Source organism: Hoplias malabaricus, chromosome 10 (genome assembly GCF_029633855.1).
Source record: "Hoplias malabaricus isolate fHopMal1 chromosome 10, fHopMal1.hap1, whole genome shotgun sequence".
NCBI classification, from domain to species: Eukaryota; Metazoa; Chordata; class Actinopteri; order Characiformes; family Erythrinidae; genus Hoplias; species Hoplias malabaricus.
The window spans coordinates 38,435,410-38,459,800 of record NC_089809.1 but is presented as its reverse complement, the minus strand read 5'-3'; the positions used below and the strand labels follow the sequence as shown (position 1 = coordinate 38,459,800).

Here is a 24,391-nt window from a genome sequence, read left to right as displayed (position 1 = left end):
AAGGCAGGAACACACCCTGGAGGGGTGGGTTTCCTCCGGGTGACCGTCTATGAGGAGTGTGGTGTGTTCTCCCTGTGTCCACGTGGGTTTCCTCTGGGTGACTGTCTGTGAGGAGTGTGGTGTGTTCTCCTTGTGTCCACGTGGGTTTCCTCCAGGTGACTGTCTGTGAGGAGTGTGGTGTGTTCTCTCTGTGTCTGCGTGTGTTTCCTCCGGGTGACCGTCTATGAGGAGTTTGGTGTGTTCTCCCTGTGTCCTCGTGGGTTTCCTCCGGGTGACTGTCTGTGAGGAGTGTGGTGTGTTCTCCTTGTGTCCGCGTGGGTTTCCTCCGGGTGACTGTCTGTGAGGAGTGTGGTGTGTTCTCCCTGTGTCCGCGTGGGTTTCCTCCGGGTGTCTGTCTGTGAGGAGTGTGGTGTGTTCTCCCTGTGTTTGCATGGGTTTCCTCTGGGTGCTCCGGCTTCCTCCCATGCTCAAAAAACACATGTTGGTAGGTGGATTGGCGACTCAAAAGTCTTCATAAGTGTGAGTGTGTGAGTGAATGTGTGAGTGTGTATCGCCTTGTGAGGGACTGGCGCCCCCTCCAGGGTGTGTTTCTTCCTTGCTCCCAGTGATTCCGGGTAGGCTCCGGACCCACCGCAGCACTGAACTGGATAAGGGTTACAGACGATGAGAATAAACACAGCACAGATTCCCATTTATCTATAGTTTACAAACTTATTCTGTAAATGCTAAAAACATTTGAATATGTTCAAGGTTTGGAGCAATTTTTGATAACAATTGACTGAGTGTCTGTTCATTTGGGACGGCTGCTGAATGAGGCATTCAGAGGCATTCTGACATAAAAAATTCTTTTTGTGTCATATTTCATTAGATTTCTTGCTGATGCTTTGTCAGCCCTCGGTACTCCTACCTACTGGCCAACTTAACCCCTCACAAATGACATCACAGGTCCTGGCCCAGGGAACCCAGCTCAAGCAGTGCTTTAGTCTGATGACCCTTAACTCCTTTTTCTCCTTTCCTCCGTTTTATTCATTCATTCATTTCCATCCGAAGCCCCCTGATCACATTACGGGATCAGCACTGACGATGGGTGGATAAATGGTGTGTTTGTGTCTGTGTGCCCCCTCCTTCTCTACACGGGTGTCCTTTGCAGACTCAACTCTTTCCACAACAGGAAGGTTCAGAGGAGCTCGCGGCTGCTCAGTCAGAAGGACCATCTACACCTCTGCATCATGTGCCTGCGGGCCATCATGAACTACCAGGTACCACACACACACACACATTTGTTGTCAGGCATTGTAGAGCCATTACCTAGACTTCCTTTCATTACCTTTAACCTATCCATAAGAAATACTAGTCTAAACCTAACTGTAACTCTAACCCTAATCCTTACACTGCTCCTAGTCTCAGCCACAGGCTTGACCGAGAGTGTGATACCTTCGGCGTGTGAAGCTGGCCTCACTGTTAGCATCCTGCCAGTTGCATTCTGATTGGCTCTATGTAAATCCACATATAGGCACTTCAGTGTATTTGTACTGGCTCTGGTACTGGTCCAAAGTGAACCCTCCTTCTACAGGTCATGACAAAGCAGAGTTGTGATTGGTCAGTCAAATTTCATTATTTTTTGCAGTAATAGATGTTTCTTGACCACATTAAGCTGCAAAATTTAGCATACTCTCCTAGACAGTCTGGCAGTTCGAGACTACGTTGATCCTAAACCTAATCTGAATCTTAAAAGATGTCATCGATTTAAAATGTAAAGGGACCCTATGTAGTATTGGTGTATTAAAGTTACAAATTCAGAATAAGTGCGATGCTTCACTGTGCTGTGATAAGCCTCTGTTGTTGTTACTCTATGCTCAGCTGTGGACAGTTACACACACTCACACCTGTGGACAGTTACACACACACTCACACCTGTGGACGGTTACACACACCCTCACACCTGTGGATGGTTACACACACACTCACACCTGTGGACAGTTACACACACACTCACACCTGTGGACGGTTACACACACACTCACACCTGTGGACGGTTACACACACACTCACACCTGTGGACGGTTACACACACACTCACACCTGTGGACGGTTACACACACACCCTCACACCTGTGGACAGTTACACACGCTCACACCTGTGGACAGTTACACACGCTCACACCTGTGGACAGTTACACACCCTCACACCTGTGGACAGTTACACACACACTCACACCTGTGGACAGTTACACACCCTCACACCTGTGGACAGTTACACACACACTCACACCTGTGGACAGTTACACACACTCACACCTGTGGACAGTTACACACACACTCACACCTGTGGACAGTTACACACACACTCACACCTGTGGACAGTTACACACACACACTCACACCTGTGGACAGTTACACACACACACTCACACCTGTGGACAGTTACACACACACACTCACACCTGTGGACAGTTACACACACACACTCACACCTGTGGACAGTTACACACACACCCTCACACCTGTGGACAGTTACACACGCTCACACCTGTGGACGGTTACACACCCTCACACCTGTGGACGGTTACACACCCTCACACCTGTGGACAGTTACACACACACTCACACCTGTGGACAGTTACACACACACTCACACCTGTGGACAGTTACACACACACCCTCACACCTGTGGACAGTTACACACACACCCTCACACCTGTGGACAGTTACACACACACCCTCACACCTGTGGACAGTTACACACACACCCTCACACCTGTGGACAGTTACACACACACCCTCACACCTGTGGACAGTTACACACACACCCTCACACCTGTGGACAGTTACACACCCTCACACCTGTGGACAGTTACACACACACACTCACACCTGTGGACAGTTACACACACACCCTCACACCTGTGGACAGTTACACACACTCACACCTGTGGACAGTTACACACACTCACACCTGTGGACAGTTACACACACTCACACCTGGGGACAGTTACACACCCTCACATCTGTGGACAGTTACACACACTCACACCTGTGGACAGTTACACACCCTCACACCTGTGGACAGTTACACACCCTCACACCTGGGGACAGTTACATACACACTCACACCTGTGGACAGTTACACACACTCACACCTGGGGACAGTTACACACCCTCACATCTGTGGACAGTTACACACCCTCACACCTGTGGACAGTTACACACCCTCACACCTGGGGACAGTTACACACCCTCATACCTGTGGACGGTTACATACACACTCACACCTGTGGACAGTTACACACACTCACACCTGTGGACAGTTACACACCCTCACATCTGTGGACAGTTACACACCCTCACACCTGTGGACAGTTACACACCCTCACACCTGGGGACAGTTACACACCCTCATACCTGTGGACGGTTACATACACACTCACACCTGTGGACAGTTACACACACTCACACCTGTGGACAGTTACACACACACTCACTCTTGAGCATTGTCTTAAAGGCTGTTGTTGCTACTATCTGCTCAGCACTGCAGAAACTTCACTTGGTAACTTTTGGAGGAGGGTAGGAACCCTAACCGTAATCTTACCCTAACACTAACCTTAAAACATGTGTTCACCTTAAAATGTGATGTAGATAGATCCACAGACTTTGAGTGTAAACACACACTGGTATACACACAAGTTTGTTTTCATGCATTGTGGGGACATTACATAGACATCCATTATTTTGGCAATTAGGTCTTGCTTTATGCACAACTACTATTACTATCCCAACCCTCTCTCTCTCTCTCTCAGTTGGGGTTTAACCAGGTGATGGCCCACCCTCACTGTGTGAATGAGATTACCCTGAGCCTGAACAACAACAATGCCAGGTAAGAACCCTGTAGCTCTATAATTATAATGGTTGCTCTGCATATTTTATTAGCCCCCCTCCCCCTGTTCCTCAGCGCTCAGGACCCTCACAGAGCAGGTGTGATGTGGTGGTGGATCATTCTCAGCGCTGCAGTGACACTGACGTGGTGGTGGTGTGTTAGTGTGTGTTGTGCTGGTGTAGAGTGGATCAGACAGAGCAGTGCTGCTGGAGTTTTAAACCCTGTGTCCACTCTGTGAGACACTCCTCCCTCGTTGGTCCACCTTGTAGATGTAAAGTCAGAGACAGTAGCTCATCTGTCGCTGCACAGTGTGTGGAAAACCACAACTTCGCTGTAAATGTCACGGTTTTGTTGATGAACAGACTACAGTCTGAAGCTACAGTGATGTAAATGGTCGGTGTTTCCAATAAAGTGGCCAAGTAGTATTGGTACAAAGCAGGTGTTTCTAACAAACGTTAAGCTCAGTATATGGGGTGTAATGAGTCTGTGTTTGGTGTGTGTGTGTGTGTGTGTGTGTGTTTCAGAACTAAAGCCCTGGTCCTGGAGCTGTTGGCCGCTGTGTGTTTAGTCCGAGGCGGCCATGACATCATTATCTCAGCTTTTAACAACTTTAAAGAGGTGAGCATTTTCTTATTTGCTTTACCCTTGTTTCCTTCCAGTCTCAAGATACATAGAGTGGTCTTCAGTGGGGTCTGGACCATGGAAGAACAGGGTGAAAGGGGGCATGCAGCCACTAGAACAGTACTGAGATCAGGTACTGATTTTTACAAAGTCCATGGCTACTGTATCACATCTGTTTCATGCAGCATTTAGCCAAACACTAGCTAAGTCCACCATTAAAGGGAAAATTTTTGTAAAATACACTTACCAATCTTCAAATAGATAACATTTGTTTTCACATTCATCTTCGTCATATGAACAAAACCCCTCTGTCTCTGACAGCGTTGCACCAGCGCATTTAAACATTTTAAAGCCATTTCTCTGATGTCGACTGAATGAAACATGGAGGGTAACTGAAGGGATGGGTACATCTTTAGTGATTTATTGATAGTCCATAGGTCAGTTTCAAACAAAAACATTGACGGACACATGAATTCACCAATGACAGAAGAGATGCAGATGACGGACAAGTGAATCCACCAGTTAGAAACAGCGAGAGGCAGAGGAGGCATGTCTCAAGCTTTTTCACAGGCTCACAACTCGGGATGTAAGTCCTGTACCATTTCAAAATGAAATGCAATAGAAAGAGCAGCTGCTACACATTCAGAGAGTGTTTGAACTGTATTCCTGCGCTGTGTTATCACCAGGATATTAATAGAATCATCACGGAAGGTCGAATTTGACGCGCCGGTGCGTCCTTCTGCCCCAGGGGGTTAAACATTTTTAATGAGAAAAAGATACACTTCAATAACGGTGTCATGGTATTTGCGTAAGGATTCATAAATGTCATAAAGTGTAAAGCAAAACAAAACACAAACAAAAATCAGAGTGAGAGCTACATTAAGATCTACATCCTAAAAATATCAAGAGCCAATGTCACATCATCATCACTGTCATCTGACAGCAGCAACAAAAGCTACAGCGTCAGTTGTTACACCGTACTATGTCACGTCACCCCAGAAGATATTACGACACACCCTAATGTCACCAACGATGAAAACATGTATCTCCAAAGAAGAAACTTTACAGAAAGGAGAAATAACCCTTCCTAATTTCAATGGATGTCTCCACGTGCTGCTCTGTGGTCGGTTTGTGTTGGAAACCACTTTAATGTGTTTATGAAGTCTGTAAACGGATCAAAAAAACAAAGTGTCTAGGTCCGGTGTGCTAGGATTTCTCTCTCTCTGTTCACGATGGAGAAAAAACCTTACAGACTATTTACACTTCAGCGGCTTACAAACAACCGTCGTTTTCTTTCGCGAACACACCCTTCCACCTTAAAAGATGCAGAGCTTCTGAACGTAAACAAAGAACAGAAGAGTTTCCCCACAATCGTAGGCATTCCCTTTAATTCCAAGTAATGTTCTATTGGTCCAGTTATGAAATTTTACACAGTGTGAAGGACAGTTGCTGTGTTCAAATGATGTAGTAAACTAAACAATCACAAGCATATACATGTATTTCTTTACACTGTATACTTTAAGTTAATACAAGTATTGAACCAGCTGCAATCAGTTGTTATAAGTGGTGTCTACAAACATTTTTAACAGCTACTAGGTAATTCTCTTGATTTCCTACTCTGGCACCTCTCTCACACACACACACACACACACACACACACAAGACCAGCAACAGCTGCTGTTTCACCAGTTGTCCATGTGGACGATAAATCAGTGGACGGGCGTGGCCCTCAGATTCCTCCCTCTCTCTCTTTTTAACCCTTCCTGAAAACTAAGACGACGTGTAAACACAGTAAAGGAGCAGCTGGACATTTACAGGACACACACTCTTAAACTCTGACTCAAATCATTCACACACACACACACACACACACACACACTGAGGCCGAGGTGAGAGGAGGGAGAGGTAATTTTAGATAACGAAAAGCCATGGTCTGTTTCTCTAATGCTCACCAAGGTCACGTCTAAGGTTTTGATTCTGTTATGATGCATATACTTTAGGACAAGACTCAAATACTCATCAGTAAAATGCTAGGTTTCGTTGGAGTTTATAAGTCAGCAGCCAGCCACAGTACCTCAACATCACAACACACTCCTCCACTGAAACTAAGCAGCTCCAGCTATGCTCAGGACTTGGGTCTAGAAAAATGGCCGAAGAGGAGCACTTTGTAGCTCTACAGTTACAGACTGTAGACCAGATGTTGCTCTGCATACTTTCTTATCCCCATTACTCCCTGTTCTTCAGCGCTCAGGACCCCCACAGAGCAGGTGTGATGTGGTGGTGGATCATTCTCAGCGCTGCAGTGACACTGACGTGGTGGTGGTGTGTTAGTGTGTGCTAGTGGATCAGACACAACAGTGTCGACTGGTGTTTCCTCCAGTTTTATTCACAAGAGCACCCTTTCAATAATGGTACATTGACTCACAATAGGGCGGCACGCAGTCACACAGCTCCAGGGACCTGGAGGTTGTGGGTTCGAATCCCGCTCCGGGTGACTGTCTGTGAGGAGTGTGGTGTGTTCTCCCTGTGTCTGCGTGGGTTTCCTCCGGGTGACTGTCTGTGAGGAGTGTGGTGTGTTCTCCCTGTGTCTGCGTGGGTTTCCTCCGGGTGACTGTCTGTGAGGAGTGTTGTGTGTTCTCCCTGTGTCTGCGTGGGTTTCCTCCTGGTGCTCTGGTTTCCTCCCACGCTCCAAAAACACATGTTGGTAGGTGGATTGGAGACTCAAAAGTGTCTGTAGGTGTGAGTGTGTGTGTTGCCCTGTGAAGGACTGGCGCCCCCTCCAGGGTGTGTTCCCACCTTGCGCCCAGTGATTCCGGGTAGGCTTCGGACCAACCGCCGCCCTGAACTGGATAAGGGTTACAGACAATAAATGGATGAATAATTCACAATTAATAATTATATTAATTAATTAATTAGTAATATAAAAATAATAAAATGAATAATTTGAACATCTTATTTATGTTGTATATTCCACTCCTCACATGCTTCTCTCCACACTCTCCCAGTATTTACTCCTGTGTGTGTGTGTGTGTGTGTGTGTGTGTGTGTGTGTGTGTCATTCACAATGCGTGTTTGAAGAACATAATTCTTCATTTGCCAATTGACGTTGATGAAATGACAGATCACGCCGACATACGCTTCAGCTGTACATGTCTGTTGTAATTGCAACTCGCCCTTAAGCTTGTGTTTAATGCCCTCCTGCATGTCTTTTTTACAGCTTAGGAATGCAGTTTTCACTGAAGTGTTGTGGAGAAGGAATGTTGTATTTCGGCTCCAGTATGTACAGAAGCTCTCAAAAACCTGCATTTTCCACTGCACTGAACGGACGCTTGTCCTCGCAAACGGCCCTTATTTTTGTGAAAACCAAAATCTTTCTGCATCCATCATTTGTAACCAACTGCAGAGCGTATAACTTCGTTTCCTTGGCCTCTACGGCTCAGACGACTGGTAGACAGCACTTGCATTGTTATTCACTGAACACACTTTATTTATAAAGTCTGCCACCTACCTCAGGAGGAGTATAGCTTACAGAGAGGAGTCATGCCGATGACTGTATATTTATACGTCTCGTCGATGCATCGAATAATTTGTTCTTTGGGTCGGTGCATCGATACAGATCGATGGATTGTTACATCACTAGTTTCTATCACTACTCAATCATTAATTGTGATTTTACTTGATCATTCAGAAATGTCTTAAGTACCGTTAATTAATGTACCCTTATTGTAAAGTGCTACCCAAGCTCAGATACTTCTTTCATCATAGAATTTGTTGAATTATATGAGATGTATAACTTTTGGGATGGTTTAACATCCCCCAGCTAACAATTAGCAGTTGCTGTTGAGGAAGAAGCTAACAGTGGACGTCTGTGTCTCTGTAGGACGGTCCAAAGCAAAAACATTTTTATGGAAATAAATACCACAGGAAGTATCCAGACTGAACTATTTTTACACCTCTGTATCAGGACACCCTTCCTTGCTTTTGTATAGAAACTAGGTTGATGCACAGTTTGCGTTAGCAGTCTACTAGCACTTCATCACTGACCACAGAGCTGCTTTTGGCGGTATAGGTTTGGGTGGTGGACCAGTCTCAACCTAGAAATGACCCTGACCTGTGTTTGGCGCCCCTTGTTGCCAGAGAATGGTCTTCCACACTAATAATATTGGAACAGTTGTGTAGTCAGAAGTCATTTACATTTGCTTTTATCCTGAACTTTCTGTTTGAATCAGGTTAGGAGTTGAACAGCTTTTAGGACTCATTTCCCAGCAAGCTTAGCGGTAGTGTGGTGTTCCTGCCCAAGCTGAGGATCGAACCCTGCTCTGGCATGTGAAGAACAGCAGCTCTTCCCCGACCACAGTGTAGCACGTAACAGTGAACAGAGCAGAAGCTGGATGACAAAGTTTAAACACATCCCAGAGGATAGAAAATCAAAAAGCAGATCTCCTTAATGTCTTAGAAGTTTCTCCTAAATCACAATGAGATCAGATGGAAAGACAAATGAGACTTCAAGGAGGCTCAACTGTGTCTCCTGAGATAAAGACCTTAGTCTTCTCATATGTGTCTCCCCTGGAGTATTAGTGGAGATCTCAGTACAGTCACAAACTGTGCTCAGATTTGCCGGAGGAGCTACTCTCTACTACCACTAGGTGCTAGATCCTTTAGAGTTTCGACAAAATTGAGGAAGAACTTTCCTCAGTCTCTCCGTCTTTGTGCCTCACTTTCCTCATCTATTCTCTCAATGATTTCATTCTTTGTAACATCAGTTAATCTGCTGTTCTTCATTTTTCATTATTGATATCATGTTTTTTAATTTATTTTTTAATCATACACTCGTGTCTCCTATTTGTCTCATTCTGTTTCGTCTAAGGAATTTTAGGAGAATAATCCTCATGTCTCCTGAGTCATTACAGAGCAACACATGAGCAGTAAAATGTTCCTGTGGAATGTGGAGTTGTAGGTGGAGTTCAATGAATGGAAGTAGAGGGTAAAACCCATGTGCTCATATCAGTCAATATCATTTCCTCATTCCGTCACATCCCATAAGGGCTGCTTTGGGTCCAATGACACCGCTGTAAACTTGAATCTGCCACACTGACTACTGTTCAACTTCCGTCTCAGCTTGTGAGAGCCAACATTCAAATGAGACGAGCGTGCTGTAATGTGATCCATTTCACTTTTGGTTTGGACTAGAAAAAAGCTGCTATTTGTTTACCACTGCCATGATTCAAATGAGGTGACTGCACTCCTAGCCGCCGGATCCTGGAATGAAAGGAACTTTTATATGGTCAGATTTCCAGATCAGTAGCACAAACAGATGCAGGCGGGTTTACACAGAGAAGCCAAATTTTATGTAAATGGGCATAAGCTTTAGTTTAGTCTGCACAAAACATAGTTCCAGCTTCGTCATCACAAAGTGTGCATGTGCACCAGTCACAATGGGCCATGTGAAGAAAGGCGTGATACAAACGGAAAACATGTATTGAACCTGAAGTACAGAGAGGCCTCCTGTAAACTCCTGAATCCCTTCTAGACCTTGATGATTCCTCCTCCAACATCAGTGAAAAAGATCAGTGGCTACCGGCGATTATCCACAACATGGTACCAACTCTGTTCTTTGTTTGGTCCCTGGGTGGTTTACCGCTCCCTCAGCTCCCCACAAAAATGTACTTGGTGCCGTCTCAAAAGCCCGTCTCTAAGGGGAACAGCGGGCTTTGGAAACCACAACAACGGTGGCGCTAACGTTAAGCGGTGTTTACTCATGGTGTATCGGCGTGTTGTTGTTGTTTGGGACTGAACACAGCTCCGTCATCAGTTCAGACAGATCAGTAGAGTTTGTTCCTTCCTTGTTGCAGCGTCCAGCTCTTGCTGGATTCTTTTGTGGGCCACCTACACCTCAAACCTGGGTCAAAACAGTGGAGCTGCACCCTGTACAACATAATTATTTATTTATTTATGGGGGGTCACAGTGCTGGTGAAATGCTTCAGTGACAGTTTATATACAGTCTCCAGTTCACATTCAGAGGTTAAAGAGTCAGGTTTAGTTACAGATTTAGAGCTGAGAGTGACTTTAGGAGCCTTTAGGAGCAGGTGAGTGCTGTACTATTGATAGCATTCAGTGGTTAATAAGCTCTTAGAGTGGAGGGCACTTCAGGAACTGCCAAGGTCAGTAAAACTGGAATGTGTGCAGATGAAATGATAAAATAGATACGTGTCCTGCTCAGATATTTCCGTCCACAGCACGTTCACAGAATGAAGTAGGTCAGATTCCTTTGTCACTCACCGCTCTTCCTTAGCCCCGAGTGTGTTGAATGGTTTTGCTTGGTGTGTGTGTGTGTGTGTGTGTGTGTTTGAGATCATGCTGTATGTGGTGAATTAGAGCTCAGTGTCTAAATATTTGATTACATTGTGTTCATTGTTGGGCTGATGGTCAGAAGGATCACATTACAGCTTTTAAAAACAAGCAGTAAAGCTCACATTATCCCCCCCCCCACCCAACACACACACACACACACTCACACACATGCATGCCGTCATTTCCTTGCAAATGCACATAAACCAACCCGCACATACACAAACACACTGTATTGATGTTATTCAGCTTTTCATTGCGTGTGTGTGTGTGTGTGTGTGTGTGTGTGTGTGTGTGTGTGACAGGGGTTCAGGTGTCGTATGGTGGTGACAGAATGTGGGTATTGTTTGGGCACAGTGTGCCAGACTGATTTATAAATCATTCAGGAGTCTGTGGTCAGTGGCTTCTTTAGTGCTAGCATACCACACATGCTAATAACTGTTTATTAGAGAGTCTGAAATTGTCTCTCCTAATCACACACACATCCCCTCACCACACTCACACACACACACACCCCAGAAAAACCTCCTGTCAGTCCAGTTTTGAGTCTTCTGTCAGATTTCACCTGAAAATGAAAGGAACAATAATATTTGTACCTTAAAAGTACAGCTTCAAAATCAATGTGATGCTCCACTGAGCTGTAACAGCGAGGATAGGGCCTCTGTTATTGTTACTCCAGGCTCAGCACTGCAGGAACTACACTATGTAACTTTTGGAGGAGTGTAGGGAACAGCAGCTGTCCCTCTCCTTTCCTATTTATTTCAGTACAGTGCTGTAAAAGCGAGTTACATTAGGGGGAGCCCCAGGAGCAAACGTCTGTGCAGACGGCTGCTCAGGGGGCAGTAGGGAAAAGTACGGTGTAGCTGAGGGTATCTGGTAAATAACAGCAGGTTACACCACTGCTTTCTTTTTTTCGCTCAAGGACAGTTCCTGAATGCTCAGCTGCAAAAAAGTGAAGAGTAACCGCATTGCATTGTGGTTGTTGTAGTCTTCTTTAGAAGCATAAAGAAATAACTAGGAATACAGTTGATTCATTTTATTCATTCTCCATTTTCAGAGTTCCCATATATATTCAGATTTATGCTAATATCCGTGTCCTGGTTGGTTAGGGAACTGGGCGTGTAACCGGAAGGTCCCCGGTTCGATCCCCAGAGCCGGCAGGTCATGACTGAAGTGCCCTTGAGCAAGGAACCAAACCCCCGACTGCTCCTCGGGCGCCGTGGCTAGAGCTGCCCACCTCCCTGGTGACTGCTCACTGCCCCCTAGTGTTCACTAGTGTGTGTGTAAATGTGTTTCACTGCACGGATTGGGTTAAATGCAGAGAAAAATCTCTTCTGTTTGCAAGCACAGTGGCCAATAAAGTGATTCTAATTCTGATTCAAATATATATTTAGTAAAATATATGGTTAGGGTTAAAGCTGCAGTTAGAGTCTAGGCTTAGGGTTGAGGTAAGTTTTAAGGGGTTGAGGTGTAGTGTTAGTCCAAAAGCTATTAGTTAATCTATTAGTCTTCTTTATGGGAATAACTCCGATGTCCCCATTGTTGTAAAGAGTAATACTTTAAGGTGAAGATGTGTACCGTGGGAGTAAGGGTTACTCTGAGTGTGATTGTTAGAGTCTGATAGCAGTCATGGTCCAGATTAGAGTCTCCACGGCATGAGTGTAAATCAACGTAATGTCCTCTGAAATCACAGAGACCAGAATGTGTGTGTGTGTGGTACATATAGGTTATACTGCCTCCTGGTGTCTATAATAGTGCAGCTGCGCTAACCTGTGTTACAGCACTAGCTCCAGAGTTGTCCATTCACTGGCCAGTTTATTAGAAGCCCTTACCTTACAGATGTACAGATAGAGACAGGAGAGTGTACTTCTTTTAGTCAGTGGACAGTTTCCGAACATGAAAACAAGAAAGGTCACCGTGACCTGTTATTTGCCAAATAGTGAACCCACATCCAATACAGTTAAACCTCACATCTTGCCTAATATTGACCTTCTTTATAAGTCAATCACTATGTTTCATCAATTAACCACTGATTAAACCACTTTTTAATTAAAATGATTATTAATGACCTTTAAGGTGTTTATAACTTGATTGATAGCCATGTAATTAACAGATTTTTAATATCTTTATAAACCTTAATCTTGTAGTAAATTGGTAACGATAAAAACTCAAATGAAAGACAAATAAACTCCAGCCACCAACAAGCTCCAGTCGCTTCTTACTCAAACACACAGTTCCACCTTTAAAAGATTTGCTGCTTCTGGATGAACACTGTGCAGTGTGTAATCCTCAGTGATGGTATCTGTTCTGTAGGTGTGTGGGGAGAAGTGGCGCTTTGAGAAGCTCTTGGACTATTTCCGTAATGAAGACAGTAACATGGACTTCATGGTAAGAGCTGGTTTAAAATCATTCATTCATTCATTCATTCATTTGTCCTCTCTCTCTCTCACACACACACACACATGTGGACATATTCACACACTCGCCCAGTCATTCTCTCTCTATCTCTCTCTCTCTCTCACACACACACACACATGTGGACATATTCACACACTCGCCCAGTCATTCTCTCTCTCTCTCTCTCACTTACACACTCACACACTCTCTCACACACACTCACTCACTCACTCACTCACTCTCTCTCTCTCACACACACACACACACACACACACATACACCTGTGGACATATTCACAAACTCGCCCAGTCACTCTCTCTCTCTCTCTCTCTCTCTCTCTCTCTCTCACACACACACACATGTGGACATATTCACACACTCGCCCAGTCATACTCACTCACTCTCACTCTCTCTCTCTCACACACACACACACACATACACCTGTGGACATATTCACAAACTCGCCCAGTCACTCACTCACTCTCTCTCTCTCACACACACACACACACACGCACACACCTGTGGACATATTCACACACTCGCCCACTCATTCTCTCTCTCTCTCTCTCTCTCACTCACACACTCACACACTCTCTCACACACACTCACTCACTCACTCACTCTCTCTCTCACACACACACACACACACACACACACACACACACACACACACACTCACACACCCACACACTCTCTCTCACACACACACCCACACACTCACTCACTCACTCACTCACTCTCTTACTCTCTCTCACACACACACACTCACTCACACTCTCACACACACTCACACACACACACAGGGGGTCCGTCAGCCCGTAAACTCCTAAACTCCATGATGCTACACGTCTGTCCTGACCCTAATGTTGACTCTTTGTTATAAAAATAAAGTAATCCAGAATAAACGGAATTAGTGGAAAATCAGAACACATCAGAGTATGAAAATTACAGTGTTTAAATTACTTTAAATATTATTTTTTGAAAACATACCCCTGTACACACAAAGACACAACACCTCTGCTGCTAAGTGTATTATTCTGTTTCTCCACAAGGTGGCGTGCATGCAGTTCATAAACATTGTGGTGCATTCAGTGGAGAACATGAACTTCAGGGTTCATCTGCAGTCCGAGTTCACACAGCTGGGACTGGACGATTACCTGGAGGTGAGCATTAACACACACACACACACACACACACACACACACACACATGTATTTGTGAATTGTCGGGACATTACCTAGACATCTGTTCATTTTGTTGAGACTGAGGCCAAAACTTTGCCAAAAGTACTCCTCAACCTTCATCCTGATCTTAACCTAATCCTAAAGCTAAACCTTATCTTCACCTAAAAATGTAATAAAAGACGAGACCCTGAATTTACTGGTTCTGGCCCCCGCAGTGTGATATGTTCCTGGTAAACACTCACATGTTCGTTTTCATGAATTGTGGGGTCATTTAATAGACCTCAATTCATTTGTGGTAGTGTGGGCTCCTGTAGTCAGAAGATTGTGAGTTCCATCCCCTGTGATGCGTCAGTCGTCCAAGCTTGGGGTCAGAGTGATGGTTAGTGTGGGTGTCTGTTGGCTGATGTGACAGATCTGGGCAGTTTGCGTTCTTCTTTGGTCTTTTGGTGTGAATGACTGTTCAGTGCCACTGCATTAGTGGCAGTTTGTAAAAGAGCAGTGGGTCGGTGTTATGTCTCAAAAGAAGCACATGTTCACCCCCACACTTTCGATGCTGGGGGCACTGTCTGTGATGTGATTGGAGTGTGTGTGTGTGTGTGTGTGTTTGGTGTGGGGCTGTTTAATGTGATTTATTCAGTTCATAACTACTGTAGATTTAATGTAGTTGCAGTGGTGATTGATGTTTGTGTGTGTGTGTGTGTGTGAGTGTGTTTAGAGATTAAAGCTGAGTGAGAGTGAGAGATTGCAGGTGCAGATTCAGGCGTATTTGGATAATGTGTTTGATGTCGGTGCTCTGCTGGAGGACGCAGAGACAAAAAACGCCCTCCTGGAACATTTAGAGGAAATACAGCAGCACAACACACAGGTAAACACACACACACACACACACACATACACAACACACTCAAAGACACACAGCCCACACACTCAAAGACATACATGCACACAAACACCCACATACAAACACACACAGCCCACACACTCAAAGACACACCCCACACTCAAAGACATACATACACACACACACACAGACACACCCCACACTCAAAGACATACATACATACACACACACACACACACTACACACTCAAAGACATACATGTACACACACACACACACACACACACATACCACACACTCAAAGACATACATGTACACACACACACACACACACACACACATACCACACACTCAAAGACATACATGTATACACACACACACACACACACACACACACACACACACAGACAGAAACCTGTGTTTTTCATATATTCTTAGGGGCTTTACACTGAAATGAAACACATGGTGTAGCACAGTGCTCTTCCCTGACACTGGGAATCAAGCCCTAGTCTATTGTGTGGAAGGCAGCATTTTCATACTGTAGTCTTTACAAATCATGTACTCTGTGTGTATGTGTGTGTGTGTGTGTGTGTGTGTGTGTGTGTGTGTGTGTGTGTGGCACAGCTGAGCACCAGGTTGGAGGAATGTGAGAATGAAGCGATGGAGAAAGTGTCTGAACTGGAGAGGCAGCTCATGCAGAGCACTAAGGAAGTGGAACTGCTAAAGGTGCAGAACACACACACACACACACACCCATACACCCATAAACACATGCATATTTTTCAATTTTTGTGAATTGTGGGGTATTGTACAGCCTTCCACTGTTTTTGTGGAGACACAGCCCTAACCCTAATCCTACACCTAATCTCACACTAGCTTTAAAAGCTTTTCCTTCGGAGCTCCACCGTGGGGCTGAGGTCTGAGCGTCTCCTGTCACTACGGCTTCATTTATTAAACTCTGAGGTGTACGTGTAAATGGCAGGCCCCTAAAAGTTTGAGTTTAATAAAACACTGTTTCCTTGTCATAAATTACACTCTTCTTATAAAAGCCTTTAAACAAGCGAGCCTTCAATGGCCCAGTTTCACATTCAGCGTTGAGTGGGATACGCAGTGGAGAACGCATGGTGGAAGTTCTTGGTTCAGAGCTCGATTCTGTCGAACACAGGATAATGCACTGTGTGAATGCTGTGTGAATCATCTTCATGAGGATGCTTTGTGAATTTAGGTACAATTCTTTGTTTAAACACAGGACTGTACACAGGGGTCGGAACTTGTGCAGATTTACTCCTGTTTTCCTTCTTTTTTTCATTTTTTTTTAAATCTGAGTCACTATACATTGGCCATCCCACACACACCCCTCCCCCCACACACACCAAATTTCTTAACTTCTTATATACACATATACATCCATATTTATACAGACAAACTCTAAATCATGTCTCCAACAAGTTGAAGGTTGGCAAATTGCACTCTGTATCAAAGAAGGCATCCTTCTGGTTTAACAGGAGAGTGCACAAGTAGCCTCACTTCCTGGGCGGGTAGGGCGTCCTCTCCTCTCCCCCCACGTCTCTCTGCTCATGGTGAGACCTGGTGCTGGCCTCTGTTGGCTGCTGGGACAGATCTGGAAAGTTTGCATTCTCTTCCGGTGCATGAAGTTTTTCAGGAGCAGTGGGTCAACCTCAGGTGCCTCAAAGGAAGTTTGTGTTCACCGTACCGAGGATGGGGGTCACTGTGTGTGAGCGGGGGAGACTCTCTGATGGGTGGGTGGGGGTGAATGAACCAACCCACAAACAAACGTCTTTAACTTAAAGTGTAATGGACCCCCACAAGAACTAGAGGTCCCCACAATGTGCGTGTATAAACTGGTGCTTATTCTCACATACACACACACACACACACACAAGTTTCTCATATGATAAACACATTCTGTCTCACTGTAAATAAACACAAACACCAGCCTGGAGCAGTGTTTGCCCCGGTTTGTATGAAAACAGACACTCAGACTGGCCTAGAGGCAGTACTTCATTTGTGTGTGTGTGTGTGTGTACAGGAAAGTCTTCGTGAATCATGCGCTCAGGTCTCCAGCCTGCAGCAGAGAGAACGAGAGCGAGAGATGGCGTGGGAGATAGAGAGAGAGCGGGAGAGGGACAGAGAGCGGTCGGTCGGTGCTCTAACCGCTCTGGAGCAAAAAGTGCAGCAGCTGGTGAATCAGGGGCTTATCCGTATGGAGAGATCAGCGTCCGGATCGCTGGACCTCAGCATCACACCGAGCAGCACGACCTGCACCGAGAGCCCTCAGCTACCTCACACAGGTGAAAACACACAGCCAAGTGTGTGTGTGTGTGTGTGTGTGTGTGTGTGTGTATACAGTACTAGTCCAAAGTATGGACACCACTTGCTTCTTCTCTCCCTAAACACACACACTGCTGTCCTGGTATAATTTTATGGGAATGTACCAACTGTGGACGCAGATGTTTTGCTAAAATGCATTGAACATTGAAGCAACTGCACGCAATTCTCCCTTTTCTCCACAGTGGAACACCCCACAGCAGTGTTCTCCCCCTGTGTAAACAGCCCTGTTCAGAACGCCCGCTTTCAGCACCTGTTCCTTTAAATGATAACGAGCCGCTCACTGTTCACCCCGACCCCGAGCGCACAGCAGTGAGGAGCGAGGAGCAGAAGCTCTGGTTTTTAGCCGTTTTCACTCTGTTCTCTTTCTTCTCTGTTTTTACTCAGTGCTCTTATTTCTCTGCACTCGTTCTGTCTGTTTTGCTGCATTTAACCTCGTTTTTGCGCTCTCACATAAACACGGGTCCAGCGCTGTGATTGGACAGACTCAGACAAGGGGGCGGGGCCATTCTAAAGTCTCTGCATTTGACATTAGAAGTGGAGCAGAATCAGAACCGCTCGTTTTATCCTGTGTTTACTGACTTCGGCAGCCCACAGAAAACAAACTGGTTGGTCTTGTTTCACTGTGTCTCGGTTAGTGGACTCCAGAGCCCCACATTAACGTAAACATGCAGAAGCTATTACTGCAGCGCCGATACCGGAAGAAATAGTGAGTGGACAGGTGTCCACATGGTGTTTTATTCATCGCTGCAACATCAGAAACGACTGAAGATCTGAGTGTCTTTTTCTTTTCTTCCCTCCTGTAGTTGAGATTACTGAAGTAGACGCTTCTAATGCCACATCCTCAGCACAGTCACAGCCACCGCCCCCGGCCCCTCCGCCAATCCCAGTCCCTGCCCCTCCGCCACCTCCTCCTCCTCCACCACCTCCTCCAGGCGTTGGACCTCCTCTTCCTCCTCCTCCACCACCGCTCAGCTCAGGCACCTTCACACCAGGTGAGACAAGCTTCCAAATGTATATCCTTAAATATATCCTTACCATATAGTTTTTAGGAAATGTTTTCATGCTCTGTGAGTGACAACCTTCTTGTTTCTACACTCACTGACCACACAGGAGCACTTTGTAGATTTACACTTACAGACTGGATCCCTCCTGTTGCTCTGCATACTTTGTTAGCCACCTTTCCCCCTGTTCCTCAGTGCTCAGGACCCCCACAGAGCAGGTGTGATGTGGTGGCGGATCATTCTCAGCGCTGCAGTGACACTGACGTGGTGGTGGTGTGTTAGTGTGTGTTGTGCTGGTGTAGAGTGGATCAGACACAGCAGTGCTGCTGGAGTTTTTAAACCCTGTGTCCACTCTCTGTCCACTCTGTGAGACACTCCTCCCTCGTTGGTCCACCTTGTAGATGTAAAGTCAGAGACAGTAGCTCATCTGTCGCTGCACAGTGTGTGTCGGTCGTCCTCTAGTCCTTCATCAGTGACACAGGACGCTGTCGGCTGGATGTTTTTGGTCGGTGGACTGTTCTCAGTCCAGACACTGAGGGGTTTAAAAACTCCAGCAGCACTGCTGTGTCTGATCCACTCTACACCAGCACAACACACACTAACACACCACCACCACGTCAGTGTCACTGCAGCGCTGAGAATGATCCACCACCACATCACACCTGCTCTGTGGGGGTCCTGAGCGCTGAGGAACAGGGGGACTGCAGTCTATAATTGTAGAGCTACAAAGAGGTCAGTGGAACTGAAGGAATGGACAGTGGTGATGGTTCAGTGTAGTTGTGAATATTATACAGAGTTTACATGACAACAGCAACTGAGGGATATTGTTCAGATGAAGTTTCAGAGACTTGTGGGACCTCTGCCGATGTGCACTGAAGACGGCAGCTGTGTGACACATCTGTATACGTGTGTTTGAATGTGTTTATTAGGAGTGAATCGTAAGAAGCCAATCCAGACAAAGTATCGGATGCCTCTGTTTAACTGGCAGGCGTTAAAGGAGGAGCAGGTGTCTGGGACCGTGTTCACTGAGCTGGACGACGACCGCGTGCTGGGGGTAAGAAGGAGGAGCTGCTTCTTCGAGGATAGAGATTGTGTGTGCATGTGTGTGTGTGTGTGAGCGTGTGTTTGTGTATATGTGCGTGTGCTTGTGTGCATGTGTGTGTGTGTGTATGTGTGTGCTTTTGTGCACGTGTGTGTGTGTGTGTGCCACAGTAGCAGTAAAATCAGAGCTGCTACCTGTTCAGCAAAAATGGTTCTTTATGAAACCAACAAGGTTCTTCAATAGCATCGCTCTAAGAACCTTTGATAGCACCATCGCTCTAAGAACCTTTGATAGTGAAAATTTGTGGACACAACCTCTGCTAAAGTAGCCAGCGAACCACTGCATACAGAATGATGCAGCTACAGTAACATAAAGGTGAAAGGGAAGAAGCCTTGATATACGTGATCAACTGGTTGATGACCACTGATCTACACAGTGGAATATGTCAGGAGTCTATGACTCTATTCAGATCACCTTTAATAAACACACTGCAAAGGTAGAAGAGCAACTGCAGACAACTGAGATCTTCACCTGGAGCGTGGGCCTTGTGCTATTATTATTATTGCTCTTCTGTCCTCTTTTTGAAAAGTATGAAATGAGCAGATGCTACAGTTCTCGTTTACGTCTCAGGTTTCTCATCCCATCTCTCTCTCTCTCTGATCAGGAGCTGAACATGGATTTGTTTGCAGAGCTGTTCAAGACCAAAGCGCAGTCCCCTCACGCTGAAGTGGGAACTCTAAAAATGAAGGTGGCTCAGAAAGCGTCCAGCAAAGTCTCACTACTGGAGCCCAACAAGGCCAAAAACCTGGCCATTACACTGCGCAAGGGAGGCCTGGACACAAGCCAAATCTGCACTGCCATTGAGACGTATGTGACAGACCTGGGAATTAGAATTAAGATCATTATTCTTGCTTACTCTAAAGACGAGCTCCACCCTCAGAGCCAGCTGTGTTTGTAATAAAATAAAACAAGTCTCGCTTAAAGGCGACATACTACAAATAAATCCCTTATTCCGTGCATGTGCACATAAATGTGGGGATCTGGAGTCCACCAACCCACACACTGTGAAACAAGTTCACCTTTCACACTAGTAGGCCCCTAGGATCATAATGAAACATCTGTGACATGCATTGTTCAAAAACAGCCCTATTCAGAACCCCCGCTTTCAGCACCTGTTCCTTTAAATGATAATGAGCCGCTCGCTGTTCACCCTGACCCCGAGCGCACAGCAGTGAGGAGCGAGGAGCAGAAGCTCTATTTTTTTTAGCCGTTTTCGCTCTGTTCTCTTTCTTCTCTGTTCTTGTTTTCTCAGTTCTTGCTCAGTGCTCTTATTTCTCTGCACTTGCTGTGTCTGTTTTGCTTTGTTTAACATCGTCTTTATGCACTCACATAAATGCGGGTCCAACGCTGGGATTGGACAGACTCAGACGAGGGGGCGGGGCGATTCAAAAGTCTCTGCACTTGACATTAGAAGAGGAACAGAATCGTTTTATCTCGTGTTTCTGACTTAGCACACAGAAAACTGACTGGTTGGGTCTTGTTTCACAGTGTGTGTTGGTGGGCTCCAGATTTTTCATATAATACATCCCCTTTATACTAGCTGAAATTATGAACTATATGGGTGTCTGCAGTCTCTTGAATGTGTTGTGTGACATTACAGTGAGGCACTAATTTTATTTGAGCACTGATTGTCTTTGCTCATTGGGTCAAGTGCATAGAACTAATCTTAGATCATTATTACACAGCTTACATAACACTCATGGATAGTGTCACATTATACATTAACCTTATATTATACACTCTCCTTATCTGTCTCTTTTCTCATCTCTCTCTCTCTATCTCTCTCTGCAGGTATAACCTAGATGCATTAAGTCTGGATTTCCTGGAGCTGCTGGAGCGCTTCATCCCGTCAGATTATGAGCTGAAGCTAATCCAGAATTACGAGCGTGAGGGCCGGTCTTTGATGGAGCTGTCTGAGGAGGACAGGTTCATGGTGCGCTTCGGCAAAATCCCTCGCCTCTCTCAGAGGATTAGCACCCTCACGTTCATGGGCAACTTCAGAGAAAATGTCCAGTTGCTGCAGCCAGTGAGTGTGACCAGGTCTCACACATGATTTCGTTCTTAAATACATGGAAAGATTATTTTTTCTTCCCATGAGCAGTCTTCAGCAATCATTCATTACAAGAAACGCAAAACACATTCAAGAAACCCTGCAGAGTTTTAGTAAATTTCACACTTTAGATAAGTGTGTTTGTAAATACGTCACGCAACAAATATGATGCTTGTAACGTTCCAAAAATATAGAGACGGACATGGACGTCATCAGACATGTTTCAGGGCGGCTGTAATTCTTTCATTTTCCACAATGGTTCTCTCTGTCTCCATATTAACAATGTATTGAAACTAGGGAGCACTGGGACCTGGGGGAGCTGCTGCTGTTACTGCATGTCCCTTAGACGCCACGGGGAATGTGTCTGTATTGCTTTCTTGACAGAATACGCACACAGTGAATGTGGGGAGAAGGTGTAGTGAGGTTCCTGACACAGTGTGTCATCTAAAGACAAAAATAAAGAACAAACATTAACTGATGCCTGTTACAATCTTTAATAAACCAAACAGAAAAGCCACTGAGGCACTAGATGAAATAGAATTATGCAGCAGAGGAAACCTGATTATTGATGAAGGTAAAGTAAGCTGCTGAAAAAGCCAGTTAAAATGTTCATGCGTTAAACTCTGCAGTATTTAGGGGCTGACTGAGCTGATGTTTATGTTCTTTCCTGACGTTACGACTGTGTATTTTACAGGTACCTGTATATAATCAGTTAATAGTTGTTCACAAGTCAGTTTTGTTTTCTTTTTGTAAAGGCAGCAGCTCCTTGTGGATTTGCTTAACCACAGTTTTTCCTTGACTTTCCTTTTATTAATCCCTGATAGTTGTCTGTGAACCAAATACAAAACTATTTTAAAAATGTAGGTTTTCCAAATTTCAAAATTTAGGTCCAACCGCTATTGGAGCCAATCATTTCATTACATTTAAATAGAGTAGACAATATCCCCAGTTTGTGTCTTTGTTCTGTCGCAATGACACTGATGTCAAAGAAACTCCACCTTAAAAAAACTGCCTTTTCATCTAGACATCCACCTTAAAGAAATGAAAACTTCAGATGACCCCTAAAACTTTAAAAGACTTTCAATATATTTTGACCACCACATTTTAAAAAAAATGCTCCTCAAGCAAACAGCGACTTTATTTAGATATCCACATTAAATATATGACCACTTCAAATAACATTTGAAATATTAAAAAAGACTGGCAAGATATTTTGAACGCCACCTTAAAAAATTCCACATTAGTTAAAGGTAATTTTATTTGGACTTCTACATTAAAAAAAAATGACCACTTCATATAAAGTGTAAAACCTTAAAGTACAACCATTGTATTTTCGTCAACAGCTTAAAAATAATCCACTTAAAAAAAAAAAAACAGCCATTGTATTTAAACTTCCACATGAGAACACCTTAAAACAATTCTCCCTTAAAACAATCAACCATTTTATTTAGGTTTCCACCTTAAGTAAGTGACCACTTCTTCAAAATGGTCACATTAATATAAATACCACATTAAAAAGTCTCCCATTATATTTTGCTGGCCACCTTAAAAAATTCCACATTAAAAAAATCTGCCCTTTTATTTAGGCTTCCACCTTAAGTAAATGACTGCGCCAAATAAATGGACACCTTAAAAAAACTGTAATGGCTTGTTTTAAAGTGATTCAAGTGGCTTCACACTCATGTCACCAGCCTGAGACACACACAACACACCATTAACGAATCTCTGCCAAGGAGAACACAACCGCACTCTGTCTGGAACGAGGTTTGTGTGAAATGAGAGTAATAAGGCTACTCTAGACACATGGAGAACCGAACGTACCTAAAGAACATCTTCCGAAAGAAGCACAGCTTTGAGGACAAAGTCAGGATTAGGTGATATGTCAATCCCACAGTACGTTTGTCATAAAGCATTGAATCATTTGGACAGGCGCGTAATTACAGCGCTTATCTCCACATTAGCGCAGAGATGTAAATGCAAATGATTGCGGAGAACAGCGGCTTAGCGACTATTTGTGTTGATTAGATAATAGGTTTAGAGGCAGTGGTTAAATTATCACCATTCACACTCCTTTTCTGCTTGTCTTTATCTTGCAGCAATTGAACGCCGTCATTGCAGCTTCCATGTCCGTCAAATCTTCCAGCAAACTGAAGAAGATTCTGGAGGTAGGTGGATTCACAAACGCTAACAGGCCAAAGGTTTGTGGACATAGGCTCGTCCTATGTTTTCAGTGAAAATGAAGGGTATTAACAGGTCACAGTTCTTTCTGGAGCTGCACGGTGGCGCTGCAGGTTGGGTCTCTCTGTCCTGGGTGGGATCCTCTCCTCGAGTCACTGTCTGTGTTCTCCCTGTGTCGGTGTGGGTTTCCTCCGGGTGTTCTCATGGTGTGTGAGTGACTGGGTGAGGGTGTTACATAATGCACAGGTGTGAGTGACTGAGTGAGTGAGATTCTTCACAAGTGTGAATGTGTGATTGACTGGGGGTGTGTGTGAAATATTCCCCATTTGTGGGAGTGACAGGGTGAGTGCATTACTTTATCCACAGGTTTGAGTGACTTGTTGAATCTCACAGGTGTGTGTGTGAGACTAGGTGAGAAACTAGGTGAGTGACTGGGTGCCTGC

The 24,391-nt window shown here is 44.8% G+C and overlaps 1 protein-coding gene across 1 annotated transcript in view; it reads left to right on the top strand.

The window, feature by feature from the left end:
* Nucleotides 1-24,391, top strand: part of fmnl1b (formin-like 1b) — a 59,451-nt gene that overhangs the window by 20,533 nt on the left and 14,527 nt on the right. Inside the window, exons 8-20 of the mRNA XM_066683363.1 lie at nucleotides 1,151-1,259; nucleotides 3,798-3,874; nucleotides 4,399-4,492; nucleotides 13,158-13,232; nucleotides 14,294-14,404; nucleotides 15,141-15,290; nucleotides 15,890-15,991; nucleotides 17,316-17,577; nucleotides 18,421-18,609; nucleotides 19,548-19,672; nucleotides 20,325-20,527; nucleotides 21,512-21,746; nucleotides 23,867-23,935. Of these exons, the coding sequence (XP_066539460.1) occupies nucleotides 1,151-1,259; nucleotides 3,798-3,874; nucleotides 4,399-4,492; nucleotides 13,158-13,232; nucleotides 14,294-14,404; nucleotides 15,141-15,290; nucleotides 15,890-15,991; nucleotides 17,316-17,577; nucleotides 18,421-18,609; nucleotides 19,548-19,672; nucleotides 20,325-20,527; nucleotides 21,512-21,746; nucleotides 23,867-23,935 (1,801 nt within the window). The remainder of the gene's footprint in view (nucleotides 1-1,150; nucleotides 1,260-3,797; nucleotides 3,875-4,398; nucleotides 4,493-13,157; nucleotides 13,233-14,293; nucleotides 14,405-15,140; nucleotides 15,291-15,889; nucleotides 15,992-17,315; nucleotides 17,578-18,420; nucleotides 18,610-19,547; nucleotides 19,673-20,324; nucleotides 20,528-21,511; nucleotides 21,747-23,866; nucleotides 23,936-24,391) is intronic.